At 37.0% G+C, this 21658-nt stretch overlaps 1 protein-coding gene across 2 annotated transcripts in view; it reads left to right on the top strand.

Annotated features, from left to right (window-relative positions):
- Window positions 1–473: 473 nt before the first annotated feature.
- zgc:154006 overlaps window positions 474–21658 on the top strand; it is a 21831-nt gene continuing 646 nt past the window's right edge. The window contains exons 1-12 of one of the 2 annotated variants that reach the window (XM_068224524.2): window positions 474–794; window positions 1146–2222; window positions 3672–3877; window positions 5283–5454; window positions 5534–5584; window positions 5676–5792; window positions 10365–11114; window positions 12955–13119; window positions 17522–17655; window positions 17744–17950; window positions 19907–20078; window positions 21388–21429. In XM_068224524.2, the coding sequence (XP_068080625.1) occupies window positions 1191–2222; window positions 3672–3877; window positions 5283–5454; window positions 5534–5584; window positions 5676–5792; window positions 10365–11114; window positions 12955–13119; window positions 17522–17655; window positions 17744–17950; window positions 19907–20078; window positions 21388–21429 (3048 nt within the window). In that variant the 5' untranslated portion in view covers window positions 474–794; window positions 1146–1190. Of the gene's footprint in view, window positions 795–1145; window positions 2223–3671; window positions 3878–5282; window positions 5455–5533; window positions 5585–5675; window positions 5793–6344; window positions 6502–10352; window positions 11115–12954; window positions 13120–17521; window positions 17656–17743; window positions 17951–19906; window positions 20079–21387; window positions 21430–21658 lie in introns of those variants that run through there. The other variant, NM_001080004.1, reaches the window with a different exon arrangement.

Below are 21658 nucleotides of genomic sequence, written 5' to 3'. Positions count from 1 at the left end.
CTTCTTCTTGAATTAGTTTCCATCGATCTTTAGGGGGTTCTTCATGAAATCAACAGTCACTAAAGTACCTTTTTTGTTTTTAATTGTACTGTTTAGTAGTGTCTTCATTATATGGTCTGTTAAAGGACACATCTCTGACTAATCATTTCATTAATGTATTAATATTTCAATGAATCTTCTGTAGTAGCCGAATACCTAAGCAACTTTCACAGTAATCAAAATAGCTGCATCTGCACCATGAATCTCCTCAACTGCCATTTCCCTTATTTGGTTTTGGCCTATTTATAAGAGTTTGTGATTATCATACTGTTACCGTTTTTATTTTATCTATAAAAAGCAAATTACACAGAAATTGCCCAAGAAACATTTTATTTGACACTGCAGCTTTGCTAAAACTGTGTATGAGAGTCTCTGCTACTCCTCTACTGCCCTCTAGTGATAAAGTCTCGAATAATACCGTCAAATATACCCATGGAAAAAAAGTAGTTTAGCCGTCTATGAATACTCAAGAAGACACAGTGAAACAAAATAAGTTGTGTATCATTTCCTTTGAGGGTTGCAGGAATGTGCCAAGTGTCTGAGGGGAAGAAACCACTGGCAGCATGTGGTTGAATTCCTGCCTGTCTCTGTAACCAGACTCGGCCTCTGCAGGTTTAATGTTTAATCCCTGCCCTGGCTTCCTGCAGCGCCTCTGACTCACTTTTATTAGCCTTGTTTTTAATTTTCTGAAGCCATTTTAACACAGCCGGACAGCCAAACTCACTGACAGCAAACGATCCTGCTCTGAAAACAAGGTGAGTGTTTTTAATGTTTATCACAGTGTGACTTGTTTTCAGGACTCATGTTTTTGATATGTAACAAATGCTTAGGAGAGCAAAGTTCAGCTTCCTTTTAGCTGATAATAGGCAACTGTTGTGTGTATGAATATTAATGACTGTGACTGATACTCTTTAGAAACATTTACAAAGGCCATCAGCAAAATTTTGCTTCCAAAACACAAGACCAGTGTGCAGGTATGCTAATGTTTTTTTAGCAAGCATTTCAAGTGGCTATTATAACTGTTTGTAATTCATATGCATAATATTGCTTACTTTACATGTTAGATTAAAACTAATTAATTAACGTTTCTTACTGTTTGCTCTTAGTTTGATATAGACAACTACAAGAGCTTTCTCAGAAGCTAAAACAAAATGGATCTTAGCAGATCATATTTGGCTGACGGCTCATCCTCACAAAATGAAGATTTCAACAGAGAACATGTGGAGGAGGATGATCATTCTGAGGACTCAAGTTTCTCATCTCATGGTCAGAACCGTTCAGCCAAACAGACAGACAACGAGGAAGCTGAGAAGACAAAAACAAGTACATTTCAGAAGCCGTGGACTGGTCTGTTAAATAAAGGGAGGAAGACTGATTCTGAATCACAATCAGGATCTTCAGGAGGAATTAAAATACTGCCTAATGGCACAAGATGTAGTCCGCCAGAGTCTCCATCACTGGACAGAAAAAAATTCAATATCTTTTCTGGTGATTTCAAGTCAGACGTCCCTCCAGGTTCAGCAGGATACACATATGACACCCTTGAATCAGAACTAACCAGTATCCATCCGGCAGAGTACTATGCTGAGAAGTTGGAGGTGTACAAGTTAAAATACTCCTACATGAAGTCCTGGCCCGGTCTGTTAAGACTCCTTGCTGGTCTTCAACTTTTATTTGGCGGGATGGTTTTCGCCTGTGTGTGTGCTTATATTCAGAGAGACAGCGAGTGGTCCAATTATTACAGGCCAACCAATACGCAAGGATACCGCTACAATGGGCCCATGACGGCTTTTGTGTTGGTCATCGTGGGACTCTCGTGGATACTCACTGTTATTCTGATGGTTTTGGGATTGACAATGTACTACCGAACGATTCTGCTGGATTCCAAATGGTGGCCTCTCACTGAGGCCTTTATGAACCTAGTAATTTCGCTGTTGTACATGGCAGCGGGTATCGTCTATGTGAATGACCTGAATCGGGGTGGGCTTTGCTTTATGACGGTTGGCAACAACCCAGTCCTGTCCAGTCTGTGTCGTGTCGAGGGGGGTCAGATGGCTGGGACTGCTTTCATATTTTTTAACATGCTCATGTACTTGATAAGCTTCCTGGTGTGCCTTAAAATGTGGAGGCATGAAGCGGCCCGCCGTCAGAGGGAGGCCATGACATGTCAGCTGAGCAGCCCGGTAAATATACATTTTACACTGCACTCTACAAGATAATATTGCAAATGATCCAAATGATCTTTCCCTTTCAGAAAACTTTCTTAACAGTAGATAATATATTGTTTGGATTTGTAAAATGTTCTACAATCTCAGGAAAAATGGGTTATTTTCTAACTATTTACTAAGATTCTTTGGGTAACCAAAAATTACGAGTTTACTGATGATGTTTTGGCCCATTAAGATTTTTTTTGGCAATGAAATAGAATTTTTATTAATATTACTTAACAAGAAGGCATTAAATGGATTAAAAATGAACAGTATAGGCTTTTCCTAGTAAATACTGTTTTGTTTTTACTTTCTATACATTAATGTACTTAAAAAGCCTTTTTGAAGGATTAAGTCAACTGAAAACTTGTGTAAAAACATTGAAAATTCAATTTTGCCAGTTTGCCTTTGCTTAATTTTAAGTTAATTATAATAATATTGATAGACATAGGGACTATGTCTCTCAGCTGGTAATGCCTCAGGATCCTCCCAGAGGAGCTGGAGGAAGTGTCTCGGCAAAGGGAAGTCTGTGGTTCTCTCCTAAGACTGCTGACCCCCGACCCGGCCGTGGAAAAGCAGTTGAAAATGAAATGAAATGAAAATAATAATATTTCAATATATTTCTGTTCGCTTTCTTTTAAAGGGGACTTAGTTTGGATGAATCACTTTTGTAAGGGGTTTATACACATTTGTTTGCTAACAGTGTGTGAATATAATCAGCATCTAATGGTAAACATTAATTAATTCTATTTCTTGTAATCACACATGATAAAAATAGTCTGCAGAAACACTTTGACATTCTCCCTTTGTTTATGTTATCAGAGGGGTAAAGCCCCACCCATTAGTGACGATCTCTCCCTTATTAGCATAAACAGCCCTGAGTGAGAAGCAACCGTCTGCCGTTAGAGTTTTCAAACTGCCACTATGCTGACACATAGGTGTTTTTAGCTCCACCCTTTTTGAAAAGAGGGCGTGGAACACAATCTCATTTGAATTTAAAGTGGCAGTTATCAAAGCACACAATTTGAATCAAAGCCTAAAAGGGTTGTTTTTAAAGAGTTGTAAAATATTATTTGTGTGGTATCCTTAGCTGAAACTTCAAATACACACTCTAGGGACATCAGAGAGTTATTTTACATCTTGTGAAACAGGGCATAATAGGTCTTCTTTAATAAAAATGCCGCCCTCTTGAGACTCTTTGAAATACAATTCAAAGGTTTGGGGTTGGTATGCATTAATAATGTATGTCTATATTTCATTTAAAATGTATGTTTAATAAGAATTTTAATAGTTTTTTGTTCTTAAGATCATTTAAATATATTAGGGTTTTTATTTAAACAGCACTAATGAAATTTACAGTGTCTGCAAAAGTCTCACTCTTCTAAGCTTGTACTAATTGTCAGGGCTGTTATCTGTCACTCACAGCAGCAGACTCTGGAATCCACATCCAAAATGGGCAGCTCCTCGACTAGATCCAAGAAAATTTCATTCAAAGATGAAATGGATGAAGGCTCTGTGAATGAGAGCAGGCCGCTGTATTTCTCAGAGAGAGCTGGAGAACGACAGATTTTAACTGGAGCCATTCCAACAGGACACATTCCTAAACCCAGGGTCATCGCTGATTACATTATGTTAGTATTCTTCACGGTGTATATCTGGTCTAGCAACAACAAATGAATTTTTTAGAACCAAAAAAAGAAGCAGGTATTGGTTATATCCAGTTGGTGTTTAAGGCTCTAATTTTAGCTCCTCTAAGACACTATAAAGGCTTTTCCAGTCATCTATAAATATTTGTAGGTTTAAAAGCAACTGATTTACATGTAGACAACATTGGGAAGGGCTTTTGAAAACTGGATGGATGTTGTGTCGTGGTGTTTGACTCAAATTGCTTTTTGTTAGCAACTGCACCTGGCTGCATTCCTCATTATATCAATCCTTGGATGGGGTTTTGTGAGATTTTTGTGAGCAGAAACATTTAAAACCAGAACTCAAAATGTGCTAAGCGATAAGATCCCGCTTTATTTAATGTATTGCTTTGATTTTTTTTGTAGTAATATTTCTATGTCTGAACAAGGGGTAGTTCACCCAAAATGAAAATGATGTTTTTAATTACTCACCCTCATCCTGTTCCAAATGCCTGAAATCTTCGTTCCTTTTTGGAATACAGATGAATCTATTTTAGATGAAATCCGAGAGCTCCCTCGTCCTCCACAAACAGTTCCAGACTCCTTTAAGAACCTGAAAAATCAAAACAAAGCATATTACCTCAGTGGGTTAATCAGAATATTAACAAGGTACAAGAATACTTTAAAAAAAAAAAAAAAAAAACACTTTTATTCAACTGTTTCTGTCAGTATAAGGCATTCGTGATCACTGTGCAGTGACAGTTGGAAATTTTAACCAAGTGGGAAATTTCACTGTCAGGTCTATGCTAAAAAGTTGTTTCACAGATAATAAATGGATTATAACCACTGTATATATGTAATTTAGCACTGTAAAGCTGTATCTAAATATTGATTATAATATTCATTCATTCATTCATTTTCTTGTCGGCTTAGTCCCTTTATTAATCCGGGGTCGCCACAGCGGAATGAACCGCTAACTTGTCCAGCAAGTTATTACGCAGCAGATGGCCTTCCAGCCGCAACCCATCTCTGGGAACATCCACACACACATTCACACACACCGTCATACACTACGGACAATTTAGCCAACCCAATTCACCTGTACCGCATGTCTTTGGACTGTGGGGGAAACCGGAGCACCAGGAGGAAACCCACGCGAAGGCAGGGAGATCATCCAAACTCCACACAGAAACACCAACTGAGCCGAGGTTCGAACCAGCGACCTTCTTGCTGTGAGGCAACAGCACTACCTACTGCGCCAATGCTTCGCCTTGATTATAATATAGTACATTAATTTCATTGAAATACAAAAGCCACACAAACAGAACAAACACACACAAAACAAAATTCCTTGACAGAAAATGTCCCATTAATAATTAGATTGTTTAATTGATGTATTTATTTATTACAGAAAATATCCTGAAATTCATTCTTTAGAGGACAGAGAGCAATACAAAGCCGTCTTTAATGATCAATACCAGGAGTACAAGGAACTGCACAGGGAGATCACCGCCACTTTAATGAAGTTTCAGGAGTTAGACACTATGATGAGCCAGCTCATCAATAACAAGAGGAGCGCAGAGGTGAGATGTGATTCTTTCTTGTTTTACCTTTTATAAGACTACACCAACACATTGTTTTAATTGTGGATGTTTTATTCAGGACAGTAAAAGAATCAACGACTTATTAATAACATATGAGCAAAAAAGGAACGTAAGTCACCTTTTTAATCTCTTACGAAAACCTAATGAGACAAAAAAATTAAACGATTTAATGTTGTTAATTTCTCATTTCCTTCTTTAAGGATCCTTACTTTCTGGAGAAGAAGGAAAGATGTGAATATCTGAAAGCCAAACTAAGCCACATCAAGATGAAAATTCGTGATTTTGAGCAAAAATTCAATGCAAAGGACAGCAATTACTGAAACATTTTCATCCATCCATTCATTTTCCTTTAGATAAGTCCCTTATTTATCAGAGGTCACCACAAAGAAATGAACCGCCAACTATTCCAGCATATTTTTTTACACAGCGGATTCTAGCCGCAACCTAGTACTGGGAAAACTAAAACATTTTTTTTTATTTAATTTAATAAATTTTTACAATATTATCTCAGCATTATTGTTGTTATTATTTTCTCTTTTCTTTTTTGCAAAGAAATCAAGTAATTTTTCTCAAGCTAACCCACCACCTATATGTATATATGTAACCACCATATATAGATATCATATTTTATATTTTTGGTATTTAAATTTTTTTATGTAAATGTTTTGCAGTATTATATTTAAGTGTTTTAGAAAACAAAGTAATTGTGAGAATCCACATGAAATCCTAATTTAAAGAGAATTTTTAAACAAAACATGTAAAATCAGCCTTGCACTGCCGCTTTAAGGCACATTAAAACATTAACAATCATTAACTCGGCTTACAGTTTGACTCACTGAGACTGATAGTGTCGGTATCAAGGGTTGGATTGGGTTTAGAGTTTCAGGCCCAGGTCTTCTACTGGAGTCACCATAAGCAGCAGCTGTCACAAGTGTTCTCATCCAATGGAGAAACTCAAGCGCTAAACAACACCTGACAGAAAACTGAACTCAAAACAGGGAAAACACCAGCTGCTACTGAGTTACGGTAAGCTACATATGTTTTGTGCAACTTTTACATTGTGAATGATGCTTTTATAACTCATGTGATTGTATTTCTTTGATACTAGATCAGAACACTAATAAAAATCGTTAGCTTCATCAATTTCGTGTAACACAGCTATAAAAAAAAATGCTTTCACCTGCTTTTTTCTAAAACTCTATAATAGTCCCATTAACATGCACCTGCGAGGCTTTTCGAAGCTTGCTAGGTTGATTTTCAGCTCTTGAATTATTTATCCAGTCTTTTCAAGTTACCACAGGTGTGCATCTCACGCTCTCTCATAAGCATGATTGATTAAGTGGGTACGCTATTAGAAAAACTCCTGCTAGCAGTACATCTCCTCACCTCTTTTATTCGCATATAATGACTGTATATTGCACTTGGGGGATTGAGAAGGAAAATGAACAGCACTAAACCTCCAATGTGCTCATGTTTCTCTGAATTATTCAGAGCATCTTGTCTGAGTTGCAGTTTTCCTGATGAAGGGAACGGTGTTTAACGCTGGACCGTGTTAGATGTGCTCCATCTTACTTTACAGTTAAATCTTAAAGTATTGATCTACAGGTAGAGTAATGACAACTGTGCATCTGTAATCTTAAGGGAACAAATGAAGATTTAATAGTATTATTTCAGTACACCAAATGAAATGGAATTAGCCAGGAGTGTTAAAATATACTGCACTGTGACTTTGTTTAGTGTTGTTCTTCTTCTTACACTTAAGTCTATATCAGCCTATGGAATGGTTTACATGGCAGTTATTAAAGTTGGTACATTGTGTATTGTCCTAACAGGAGTCTCAAACTCAACCTTCTTGTGCCATATAGAACTCAAAGCTGCACTCAAATTTACGCTAATAACTTTTGAACATCAATCCTAGGATTTTTTTTCCTGTTTCTTTATGTAATTTTCTTCCACTATTTTATTAACTGATAATCTTCAGGCCACACAGACAAACATTTTTCAATTAAAGTTGATTAGTCAAACCATTCTTGATTAACGCGTTACCTGCACAGTTTTGGCATGGGTAGGATAGAGATGAGAAATATTTAAACGTTTGACATTACGAGCACTCTATCAATTCTAGACACTGGGCCCTATCACACACCTGGCGAAATAAGGCACAAGATGTGTTTGGCACGATTTGTTGCTGTTTTCAGACCAGTGCAACCCTAATTTTCATGTTTTGCGCCACGTTGTTTAAAAGCAAATTCATTTCCGCCACTATGTGGACTCATGGGTGTGCTGGTCTAAAATGGAGGTGTGTTAAGGTGTGCTATTTTGAAGGTCTGAATAAGGCCACGCCATTGACCAACAAAGAAGTAGTATAAAGTCCAGCACAAGTGCATTAGTTATGCACCTATGCAGGTCCAAAATGCTTACAGATTGCTTAAGACACAAAGGATGTACAACAATACACAAATATCTTAACAAATAAAAAAAATTAAGGATTAAAATGTTATAAAAAATATAATTTTCTAAATAAAAACCACTGCCTCCATGCCTTCTTCATGCCGTGGAGCTTTTTTTTGTTTATTTATGACAATTTGCATTTGTATAATGTTATTATTATTAGCACTATTATTTATTACATGTATCGATCGTGCAGATTCGCACTGTACAACATCAGAAAGGTCCGACCCAACCCTGTCTGTACATGCAGCTCAACTCCTTGTTCAAGCACTTGTTCTCTCCAGACTAAACTATTGCAACTCTCTACTAGCCGGGCTCCCAGCTAGCTCTATCAAACCTCTTCAGATGCTTCAGAATGCAGCAGCATGAGTGGTCTTTAATGAACCTAAAAGAGCACATGTCACTCCGCTGCTCATCCGTTTGCACTGGCTGCCAGTTGCTGCTCGCATCAAATTCAAAGCTGTGATGTTTGCTTACAAAGCGATTACTGGCTGCGCCCCTTCTTATCTGCTCTCACTTCTGCAGATTTATAGGCCCTCCAGAAACGTGCATTCTGTGAATGAACGTCGCCTCGTGGTTAAATCCCAAAGAGGGAAGAAATCACTTTCCTGAACTCTCGGGCTCAATCTGCCCAGTTGGTGGAATGAACTCCCTAACTGCATCAGAACGACTGAGTCACTCGCTGTCTTCAAAAAAAAAAAAAACGACTAAAAACTCATCTATTTAGTCTCCACTTTCCTTACTAATCTGCAATTCCCTCTCTGACCCCTCCACTAACTACATTAATAATAAAAAAAATAATAATAAAAATTACTACTGTTTTGCTTCTTACACTTTCTTTGCATACCTGAAACTTGCCTATAGCACTTATTCATTGTTGCTCTTATAGTTGTGTAAATTGCTTCCTTGTCCTCATTTGTAAGTCACTTTGGATAAAAGCGTCTGCTAAATGACTAAATGTAAATGTATATTTATATTCGTTTTAATACAAAGAAGTTAAGATTTGTACATCTGTTGGGTTTTGGAGACGTATGCGTCACTATATTGGGTATAAAATAGGACGTGTGTCTGGATATAACTTAGTTCTTTGACCACACTTCATTATTATTGTTCATTTTTTTTTATTTGTAGCTGCCCTTTGGTTTCCATGAACGAGACAGAGAGTTTCTGACGGGTGCTTGCTTCTTTATTATGCTCAAGACGAGAGCCGTTTAACTTTTGTTGCGTAGCACCGTAAAACTACACAAAGAAACAACAAAAATCAATAAAAACAACTTGTATACAGAATAATATGACGAATAAAGATATAATGTACAGAGCAACATATGAAAATGAAACAATGAAGTATATGAAGACAGTTTGAAACAACTAATAAGAAGGCAGAGCTCACGATTAACATAAACATACAAACGAACTCATTTGGCTTAAATATTAACCTCACATACCTCGCTCCGCTTTACCAAAGGGTTCTATTAAATAAATGGTGCAGGATTAAGCCTCCTTTTTCCATAAATTGCACAGCAACGGGTCTTCTCTTCGCTCTGCTAGCCTGATTAACCTATTTGTTACCTAGGCGAAACACGTGACATGCTCTGATGCTCTAAAAATATTTAAAGTGATATAGTCATTTAGTGGTCACTTACACTATTGCTGGAAATTAGAACAGAATTTAGAAATAGTTTTGAAAACAAATCTTTGCGCTTAACAAATTAAATTAAAAATATAGACGTCTTAGGTGGAGTGAGTGAGTTTCCACCGTGTCCTTATCCACAAAGGTAAAGGAGTAAAGTAAAGAGTAAAAGTAAAGTGAAATAAAGAGGCTGAAAGGAGTAGGCTCATTCTTTACCCTCACTCTGCAGATGATTTCAACTTTACATTTGGAGAGAATTAGGTACTGTTTAAAGGGAAAACTCAAGCAATTTCACAAAATCTGGCATCCTTTTAGCTTTTACCTTCATGAAGACCCTATGGACTAATGCATCATTTGTATGCGAAGAGTTCAGATGCAAAAGCTTCTAAATGCAAGTTAAGATTTTCTTCTAAAATGAGCATTTTTCTCAGGTTCCTTTGTGTAGGCTCAGTCATTTCAGATTTATGGGGAATAATGGGTTATTTTCATTGTTTTTAACACAAAATAACTGCATTTAGAGGCTTTTGCATCTGAACTCGTCATGTATTACTCAGTAGATTAGAACAGGGCTTGTAAGGCATGCTTTGAGATGTGGATTTTTTGGGTTTGTTTCTAATTTTATCGCATTCCTTGCGAGTCTAATATGTGGACAAAATTTTTAAAACTGTGAATCCTCTTTTGAATCTTTGTCAAAAAAAAAAGACTTAAAACTTTAAACAAATGAAGCACAGTGGTTTGAATTTCATTTAAATTCCGTTCCCAGATGATCGTATGATCTAAATCTGCTCTCTTTCAGATTCTCTCATGAATCATGTACGAGACGCAGCAGTATGACAGTCCACCGCAATACAGTCCACACTACACCGCTCCATCAAATATGTACACATCCAGAAGTTTCTATTCTCAGAGGAGCGAGTTTGGCCTGTACTCTTCAGTCCCCGATGCCCCTCATGCGCTGGGAAATCCTCAGCACTTCTACAGATGGTTCTCTCCCCCTGGCATCGTCAAGACTATGGAGGGACTCACTGCTCTGCTGTGTTTCATCATTTTCGCTTGTGTTGCGTCCACTTTAGTTTGGGATATGCCCGGTTATGAGGGCAGCATCGGTGGCTATATTGCCGGATCTGGAGGTTATGGCGTTGGATCTGGGTATTATGGTGGAACCTACGGCTATCAGAGCTCTTACATGACGCCCTACTCTGCAAAGTCAGCCATGATTTCGATGGCAGCTCTTAATTTTGTGGTGTCTTTGACCTTCCTGGTGGTGAGCTTCTCAAAGATGTGGTGTGTGCGCGGAAAAGCCTTTTACCTGACAGTTTTGGTGGTGGATGTGGTTCTGGCGATCCTGCAGTGTATTATAGACATTGTGTTTGTTATTGGGGTGAATCCCATGGCTCAAAGTTCACAGAGCATCTTATACAACCCCATCCTGATGATGTGTCAGAGCTCATTAGGGACTCCCAGCATCAGCGCCGGAGTCAACACTGGAGGCTTTCCTGGCGCATATCCGTCCTTCAACCGATATCTTTATCACTACTGCTTCATGGATCCTGAGGAGGTCAGTGTCACAAGACAAAAAAGTAGTAGTTGTCTTCATGTTAGTAAAATATATCTAAATAAAAAGTAAAGTATATTCCTCAAAAATGTATTAAGTCACTCTTTAGTAACCCTGGTGTTGCTGTATGCCCATCTTTCTTTTTCGGACTCACAAAAGAAGAAATTGTCCTGCTCATTCTCTTACATGTAGAAGGAGTGAAAGGCAAGCACTTTTAAAAGGACAGAAAAGTAGTGATGCACAACATATTGCTGATCTTCAGTGCTATTGTTAATGAGGAAATGATTTGATTGATTGATTTACTTTAGATGCTTCTGACCATGAAGGTTTTGATTAGTTCCTTCTGCTTGACTTTACATGTTGCAAACAGTAAGCATTAGATACGTTTTCTTAGCATTAAGGGATAATATCAGGGTGTCCACAGGGTCTTAAAATGTCTTAATTTAATAAACTAAATTTTAGGCCTTTAAAAGTCTTAAACTCACTGAAATATTGTGTTATAGGTCTTAAATCCTTTTAAACAGGTCTTTATTTGCCTATTTGTCTAAGCAAAGTTGCCCATTTTGGCTGTCACCCAGTCATCTAAATCCATCTCAGAACTTCAAAGTTTTTATTGCAAAGAGATACAATTCACAACCGCTGTTAGACATTTTTACAGCAAATTCTCCAAATTAAATTCTCTAATCAGGAGAAAAAAAAAATAAAGCGACCCTTCCCTTAACATCAGTGTCTCTCAACCACATTTCTGGAGGACCCCCAGCTCTGCACATTATCCCAACACAGCGAAATCAGATCATCAGCTTATTAGCAGAGACAGAGGGCGTACTCACGATGTACAGTTACCTTGAACCAGGCCAAAGCATGCTTGTTCCCACTCCTGTCTCCCCCGATGGCCCGCTCAGCACAGTGGAGTTTTCTTTAGCTATATCGTTTCAGTCGTTTGGGATGTGGACTCGCAGTCGATTATTTCGGCAAACAGATCAGCCACTTGTGACGCTCATAAACAATCATAAAGTCCTCGTACTGCAGGAATTAGGAGGTTTGCTGGAGGTGCAGCTGTTGTGCAGTGAGGGGTTTGTGTCTTTAAAAAACTATGACAGATTGCGCTCATTGAACAGTAAGAATGATTAATAAATCCATATCAAACAGCCCCTTAAGAGCCTACTCACACTATGCTATCCGAACCTTGCTCAGGCCCGTTTCCCGGATCATTTGAGAAGTATGCGTGCTCTGAATCAGGCTCTGGCACGGTTCACTTGGGCGGCCCTGACCCGGTTGGAAGAGGTGCCCTGACCCGGTTCACTTGGGCTTTGGCGCAGTACGCTTGTGTGTGAGTGCAAAACGCGCCTGAGCCTGAAACTGAAAGCAAGACGTGACTTTTAAGGGACTGTTTGACAAAGGAGACATCCAAAACATGCAGTGCCGGTGGTCCTCTAGGAACATGGTTGAGAAACACTGCTTTACATGATCTTCCATTATTACAAAAACTATTTACAGAAGTAACCCGGGCCATTAGAAAAAACCCTTAGTGTTTAGCCCTGTATAAGTCTAAATTTTTATTTATAATGGTCTTAAAAGTGTCTTAAAAAGTCTAAAATTTGATTTGAAGAAATCTGCAGAAACCCTGATTGATATATATATATATATATATATATATATATATATATATATATAGTCAAACACAAAATTAGTCATACCCATGTACATATGTGTTGAAAAAAGAACATTACCCAAAAACAAATCAGAAATAGTACTAACTAAACTTCTTTTCTTTCTTTTTCTGTGGTAGAGTCACCGCAACTTTATTCATTTTGTAAACAGCTTTTTCTCTGCTTAATTTTAGGCTGTGGCTCTGGTTTGTGGGCTGTTTGTCATGATTGCTCTAATCATTGCAGCCTATTTTGCCTATAAGACTCGAAGCAAAATATGGCGTCACGGCAAACCTAACATCTACTGGGAGGAACCACCGATCCTCAGAACAAACCGGAGCCAGAATTCACAAGACTGGGTGAGCTTAAAATGATATGAAACTTTTTTTTTTTTAAATGCTATTTTTTAAAAGAACAATTGATACAATAGCATTTTACTATTACAATTTTTAAAAAAATCAGTGCTTTTAAAAAATGTATTTGCAATTAAAAATTTGTTGTTTTCTTTTAGTCATTATTATATTAATGTATAATTATTATTATAATGTAGCAATATTTTTTATTATATCAACACTAATCAGTTTATTTATAACATTTTTTTTGCTGAAACCTCAATTTTTTTTCATAATTTGTGTTGCTAAAAAAATTACACTGTAAAAAAATTTCCGTTATTTAAAGTTTTTTTTTTCCAGCAGCCGGGGTGCCGAAAAAAAAAAAAGAGTAAAATATCGGCTGTTAAATTACAGAAATGTAATGTAAAATAACGGACATTGAATTAAATATAAATTTCCAGTAAATTTGTGTAATTTAATGTCTGTTTTTTTACAGTGTGTATTATTTAAAATGTTCTTCTAATTTTTTTTTATTTTGGCTGTGACAATATGTTTTGAGGAGGTGAAAACTACATTATTTCAAATATAGCGCAGCCTAAACCTTCAGCCCAAGTGAAGTACAATGAAATCAGTCATGTGATCTGAACTGTTCTGTGTGTTAATCATTCAATGATTTACAGTGATTCTGAAGTACTGAACAGTTGTAATTCTGTAATGGTTTTTAAAATGGCCAATACCGAATAAAGGTCAAATTGGGACCAGTCGACAGTAACGGATAGCTAGCATTTTACTCAGTTGATTCATGATGTTACTTTTATAGACAGAATTTATGAAAGCAGCTCAACCAGTTTTTCTTATTTTTCTACTCAATATAGCTCATACAGAGCAGCATCTGATGTAATTATAAGAAATAATGCATCATGAAAACAGAAATAAATATATATTTTAACTTGTCTCCAGCCAGGCTCATTCTGAATACCTGGAATATGTCGTGACCTTCCAGGAAATGAGCTCAGATATTGTTTGCTGCCGGTATTTTTGAACGGGCATCGGCAGTGTTTCCTGAAAGCTGGAATGATTGTGCTTCATTGGAGGAAGTCGCGCATGTTTGTGTGGGTGGGATAATTATGTTGTGATGGATTTAGTGTCTTGGTGTACTGTGTGATGTAGAACTTCTCAAGTGGGCTCTTAAGATAGAGACGTGTGCGATGGTATCTGTGACTGTCCCACCGGTCAGACAATGCTGCTTTCCCATCAGTAAACGCCTGTGTTCAGGTCATTCTGAGAAGGGCTGGCAAGGTCATCGAGTTTGTACAATATGTATAGTTATAGAGAATATGGTATGAGGCACAAGATAAATATGAGCATCGTTGGAGTAAAACAGAGTGAGCTGCTGCAGGCAAACTGTATAATCCAATTTATCCGAAACATTTGTCATGCTTTATGTTAGGGCTTTAAAGTAAATACTCGGTAAATATGGTTAATTTGTATAACTTCATGCGCTTTTCCATGTCAGATGCTTTGTCAAACACAGGTGCTGCTGGTGCTTTTTAATGGCTTTGAGATTTGGTGTTGCCCTCAGGGAGTATCTTGATCATCAGGTATATTGATCATCTGTAGATCTTAGAATGTCATGAAAATATTTACACTTTGCTGTCAGGGGAACATGTGAGATCCCACTAAACATGCAGTGAACTAGTGCAGTAGCAATATTTCTGTCTAAGATAAACATTATTGTAAAACATTTGTTGTTGGACTGTATTTTGTGTGTATTTTTATGAGAGCAGTAAATGTGCTTTCACAACAGCACTTTTGGTCCGCACCCGGGTTCATTTGAAATCAGAGTTCGGTACTTTTAGCTAGTGCGAACGATGTCTTCTGAACTCGGGTGCGCACCCCTGAATCATACCAAAGTCCACCTGAATGAGGTGGTCTGGGGTAAGGTTCGCACAAACTCTGGTTCGGTTCACTTCTCATTTGATTTTGAAGTGAAAAGCCAAAAATACAACAAACTTTAAATTTTGTAAAGTTTATTTGTTTGCAAAAAACGCTTTTCTTAGATTTTTTTGTCTTGTTTCTAGCCCAAATATCTACATATTCTTAAATCAAGAAGCATTTTCAGCCCAAGCAAAACATATTGTCTTGTTTTAAGAAATAATGAAGTGAGTTTTTTCTTAAATCGAGCTAAATAATCTGCCAATGGTAGGGATGTAACAATATTGTAAATACCGTCATACCGCAATAGTAATTTTTTTCAATATTACCGTAGGCACATCACTCAATAAATCATATCTCTCTGTCCCAGAAACCTCAGTCCCAAATGAGAGGTTTTTTTTTCTGTTGCAGGGGACATGCCCAGAGACCCCAGCTTTTACCAGATTATAGTTATATGATAATTTTCCTTAAAAAACCCATCTCTATCTAAGTGAGTGAGTGATTAAATGTTGAATGTGATGAGTTTTCAACGATACTAAATTGAAACTTTATTTTTTTTATATGGTTTAATAGTTTTTTGTTATTAAAATTGAAAAATTGAAGTTCCTGTTTCGAAACTTACAGTTAGATGGCTAATTTGTTTGTCATTGATATGTTCAGTGCTAAGGTAAATAAACACTTTTGGCACTTTTTTCGAGTCTATTCATTAGTTTTGTTTTTCCTGTAAATTATTCAATAAATACAGTACAGTGCCATTCATACCGAGGTATTATTGTACCGTGAAATTCTGATACCGTTACATCCCTAGCCAATGGGGTAAGCAAAATAATCTTATCACAAATCGAAAAACAGGATTATTTTGCTTACCCCATTGGCAGATTATTTTGCTTGATTTGAGGAAAAACTCACTTTATTTTGGCATATTTTTTCTTAAAACAAAACAATATGTTTTGCTTGTCTAGAAAATGCTTCTTGAATAAAGAACTTTTAGATATTTGGACTAGAAACAAGACAAAATATTAAGAAAAGCATTTTTTGCAGTGTATGTATGTTTATCAGTAATATCACCTAATGTTAGCTTGGTGATACGCAGGACTGACCCAGTGCAAACACAGTGATGATGTCTGCTTGTCTCCTCCAGAAACGACTTCTGCAGACATCACGTTATGTTCTGAACGTTTTTAATATTTTTTTTGCGGCAAAGTGGCAAAAGGCTCTCTGTTTATATCAGTAAAAGCAGAACGACTGTGATGTAGTTACATCTTTCCATTTTGGCGCCTTAGCCTTCATGCCCGTCCATCACCCAGCAACAGCCTCACACACAACAGCAGCTTGATGACGCAAGCATACCAGAGTTCAGAAGGAAAAAAGACGGTGTGAGAACAAACCAGCCGAGACGGTGGAAAGGGGGGACAATCGAACTTAGGTTCAAGCCAGGCAATTGAATTTTAATAGCTTGGTGGCTTATGGGTGACACGGTGGCTCAGTGGGTAGCACTGCCGCCTCACAGCAAGAAGGTTGCTGGTTCGTGTCCCGAATTATTTCAAGGAATAAATTACAATATTTCAAGAAAAATTTATTAAATGAATTAAAACCAAATTACACTGAATTCATTATTTTTTGTGTGCCACCCCATGCTTTGGTGTGGCCTCTTCTGGCCACCCCTAAGAAAGTTGTCTGGGGGTGCCACTGGCCGCAAAACCCTCGCAGCCGTTAGTAAATCATTCAAAAGATGCCCCTCTCAGTGCAAAAAGCGTTAACGGACATTCGGTTATTATGAGCATCCCTTATGAACATAGTTCCATTGGATGTAATGTAATGTGTATTTATATAGAGCATTTATTGTGTATGGCCATACACCCAAAGCACTTCACAATCATGAAGGGGATCTCTCCACACCACCACCAGTGTGCAGTATCTACTTGGATGTTGTGACGGCAGCCACAGGACAACGGCACCAGTGCGGTCACCACACACCAGCTATAGTGGAGAGACAGTGATAGAGCCAATTCGGTGGATGGGGATGATTGGGTAAAGTCTGATGGAGGGAAATTGGGCCAGACCCACAGAGTTACACCTCTACTCTTTTACGAGAAATGCCATGGTATTTTTAATGACTGCAGAGAATCAGGACCTCGGTTCTCATTTGAAAGACGGCGCTCACTGACAGTATAGTGTCCCCTTCACTTTACTGGGGCATTAGGACTCACACAGATCCAAGTTGAGTGCCCCCTGCTGGCCTCACAAACACCACTTCCAACAGCAACCTAGTTTTCAAATCCAGGTTCAGCCCTGCTTAGCTTCCGTGAGTAACTGGTCTTGGGCTCCAGGGTGATATGGCTGTGGATAACATTGGCAAGATTGCACAAGTTTAACAAATAACTTTTAATCCAAATGAAAGAAACTAAAAACGTTGCTTTATTTATTTATTGTGGACTCAAATTGATTGAATACATGTTGTTTTCCATTAACACTTGTACATGGTGTGTTGCAGCGAGGCACTCAATACACCCCCACTGTGGTTTTATCAGAGAAAGCGTCCCCTCATCTGAAAGCTGAGAACAGCTTCACCTCCTACACCGAGGGAACCGTGAGCGTCTACAGCGAGGGCGGGTACAAAAGCAACGTGTAAGAGCAAACTCCTTTACGGACTTTCTTCAGGACAACAAAAGAAAAAAACACCCAACTGGTCTTTTTGTTGCATGTTGTTTTGAAGGTATTCTGAGAATGTAAAGGGTTTCAGCCCGGAGCCGCTGTACCAGAATCAGTGGAGGAGCTCCAGTCCTGTGGAGGAAGTGGAAGTACAGAGCAGATCAGTTGCAGAGAAAGCTGAAGTGTTTGAGGTGGAGGATGTTCTCTGTGAGACCGGCTACACCACTGCTGCAGATTCAGCCACTGAATTACACACATACGAGCTGGAGGAGTGAGTATTGAACCTGATTAATAGAGTTTAAGTACTTCATGTGAACTGGAATCCGGAGACTTTTGTTTTCAGTATGTTGATGTACTGTACGTCCAGCTGAAATGGAATAGTGAGTAGGAGGCGTAGCTTTTTGCGCATCATTCTCTTTTAACAAACTAATGGTAAGAGGGGCAAGGTTCAGAATATTGTGGATTAGTCAAACTGACATCAACAGAAAATGACAGCCTCTCCAAATGCTGAATCAAATGGTCAGATTTTGATTGAAGATCACCAATTCATTACTTTTTCAGTGGATTAACTTGCATTTAACATGCAATTGTTTAGTTTAAGAATAACAATGTGTGCCAACTTAACAAACATTCTGAATTTAAATTTTTAATTACATTATAAGATTATGCTATAATAAATAATAAGTAATAAATACATATACATTTTGATTTCGTTGATAACATAATAATAAAAACACTGGTTTAAAAAGTATTTTGTGAAACCCACGTCTGTCATTAAAACGCAGGTTTATGTTTTAAATAATAACTGAATCGAATTGAGGCGTTCATTTTAGGCCCATATAAACTATAACATGTCTATGCAAATTAATGCAATACTATACGCAAAAACTAAATTATTATACACTTTTGTAGCCTTATAGCCTTTAAAAACGGTCAATATCTCATCTCGAGCAGCGCAAGGCCTATATAATAATAGCACCAGACCGTTTCTCAGTGTTTAACTGGTAATGTCTTTAAATAAAAAATGAGGCCAATTTAATTAATTATTGATTATTTATGTGCACGACTTGAGACCTAAATGAGATATTAAAATATAATCCACAAAACTGTAAGTTAAAACTGTAAATAAAAAAAACGTAAATGAAAAAGCTTTTTTATTGACTGTCTAAGTCTTATCACTTTAAAATAACACTGTACATCTCTCTATATTTAGGCTAAAACACTGCTTTATTTATTTATGCCTACTGTATGTTTGTACTTTCATTTTAGTTGTCTTTTTTTTCTTTAATACTTTCCAAAATGAATCCTCATTGCACTTAAGTTTACAATGATAATAAAGCTTGTTAAGAAGATTTTTACTTAATGAAGGAATTGTAATGCTTTGTTTCATCTTTATTTACACGTAGCAGAGTAGTTACAGCTACTGTATAGGCCAGGGATCACCAAACTTGTTCCTGGCGGTCCGGTGTCCTGCAGATTTTAGCTCCAACCCTAATCAAACACACCTGAACAAGCTAATCAAGGTCTTACCAGGTATACTTAATACACCCAGACAGGTGTGTTAAGGTAAGTTGGAGCTAAACCCTGCAGGGCACCGGACCTTGAGGAACGAGATTGGTGACCCCTGGTATATGCTACTTCACTCCGTTGGTATCCCGTCTCTTTGTGCCCCCTGGCGGCAAAGTCGCAAACTGCGGTCATACCTAAAAACACGTTTTTATTCCTTTAGAGCGGTGTAAAAAGTGTGGCGGTGATAGTCATTCTAAAGTGTCACCCACTGTAGTTATTTTAGGAAACTTATACTTTACCACATTTCAAAACAATATAGTGTCATTTTTACTAGAATACATTTCATAAATCTAGCCAAGTAAATGTCATTTTGAAGCAAAGAAATCATCATTACTCAGAGACACTATATAGAGTTTTGTAATTAAATCCATTAAATTGCATCACAATTTGACAGATATTGAATTTGGCAGATCTGATTGCGTCACAAGTCAGCAACTTATTGTATTAAGCAATCCGGAGTGGGTCCACAACTAATGACTCACTGAATCAAATGATCCTTGCAGAGCAAGGGATTCAAACCTTGTCAGATTGATTGAGTCTCCAGTTAACTCCTCATTGATCCGAATGATCCATTAGTCTGCATTTAATGACTAATTCAAAAGAGCTGCTGAGAGCGAGTCTCTTGTATTCAACACTTAGTGATTATTTTCTGTTACAGCACTTATTCAGAAATTACAACAGATGAACAGCGCAGACAGTACAAGAAACAGTTTGACGTCACCTTCGCTGTGTACAAGAACCTCCGTGCAGAATTGGACGATATCAGTGATCAAATGAATGAACTGAGCCAAGAGCTGGACACCCTCCACGAGGAGTCCACCAAATTCCAGGTATACAACAAAACCTTTCATTTCATACTCTAATTATAAAAGTTTTTCCATAAAAACATTCATGTAATAACTCCATTCTACAAAGGATTCTTTGAAGGGAAATCATTTGTATCAATGTCATATGTATAATATGCGATAATACTTTTTATTCTTCTTAAAGCAGGATCTCAGAATGCAAGAAAGTTTATGAGTTATAATTCATTTTTGATCATTGTAGTGAAGACTTGGTTGATCGAGACTAATTTTATTTTAGTAGCTGCCAGCAAGGATACTAATTAGGACTAATTATCAACAGAATCATTTAATTGTCCATAATTATAACGTATTTTCTTTGTTATTTTATCCCCCTTTTTTCCAAACATGTCAACGACTGTTTAAATGATGGGTGGCACATCAAAAAAGGGGGTTAATCACTGTCTGTTTTTTGTCAGTTCTAATCATGATCCCACTCTTTCATGGACAGCAGATTCAAGGACTTTCAATGACTTTTAAAGCCATGGACCATTAAAGTCCTTACTGTACTCAACATTTCATCTACACTTAATATTTCTGGTAAAGATGTCAGAATAATTTTCAAAAATTGACCCCTTTAAACAGTCACATATAAAGAACTTGAATAAACTAAATTATTCAGTACTGTTAATATTCTGAAATGTTGATCAAATGTGCATTATTAGTCAGTGTTTTTATACAAGATTTAAATGTAAGAATTTCACTGTTTTTTCATTGTTTTGACACAATACAGGTTACACCGTAAACATGTTGTATTTCTAAATTAATTCAAGCACTTTCAAAGACCTGAGTTTGTTTTTAAGTATTTTTCAGGTCTTAAATTCATGTCTGAAAGTACTTTCAAGAAATGCGGAAACCCTTTCTAATAAGCTGCCTTTGAATATTTGAGAATAATGACAGCTCAATGTGCCTAGTTTTATAAACATTTTACTAAATGTTAACAGTAACTGGTTAAAATAATAACGTTTGTGTTTAATAATGACTGAAGTGTGTGTTTAAATCTCACATTTGTGACTTTTCTTTAAACATGTTAAATAAATTAACCACAGTTCTTAGAGAGAGGGAAAATAAATAGCGAGAATAGCTCAGAATTGTGAAAAAAAATACCAAGAACTCACAATTTTGGGAAATAGTTGCAATTTTGAATTGTGAAATGCTAACTCAAAATTATAAGAAAAAAAAACTTACTAGATAAATTACTAGAGTTTAAACTTGAGAAAAAATCTCCTAGTTGCCATATTACCTTCTAAAGCATTAACACTAAACTTGCTTTATATTTATTTTGTCTGCATCACAGGCTGTAGCTGATGAATATAATCGACTTAAGGATCTGAAACGGGTATGGATATATACTTTTCAGTATAAATAGATTTTTACCTATGAGTAGGCCCATACGGAATCAGCATGTGCAGAAATGCGCAGATTTCCGCAGATTTTTAGCCCATCAATGAGTCTATGCATTTACTTGTGTAAATGTCTGTAAATTTATATTTTTATTTTTTTATTAATTTCACTAATATTATTGCGATATAATAACAATATTAAAATGTTCACTTGATTTATTTACA

This window comes from Danio rerio, chromosome 2, assembly GCF_049306965.1.
Source record: "Danio rerio strain Tuebingen ecotype United States chromosome 2, GRCz12tu, whole genome shotgun sequence".
Taxonomy (NCBI): domain Eukaryota; kingdom Metazoa; phylum Chordata; class Actinopteri; order Cypriniformes; family Danionidae; genus Danio; species Danio rerio.
This window is presented reverse-complemented; position numbering and strand designations above follow the sequence as displayed.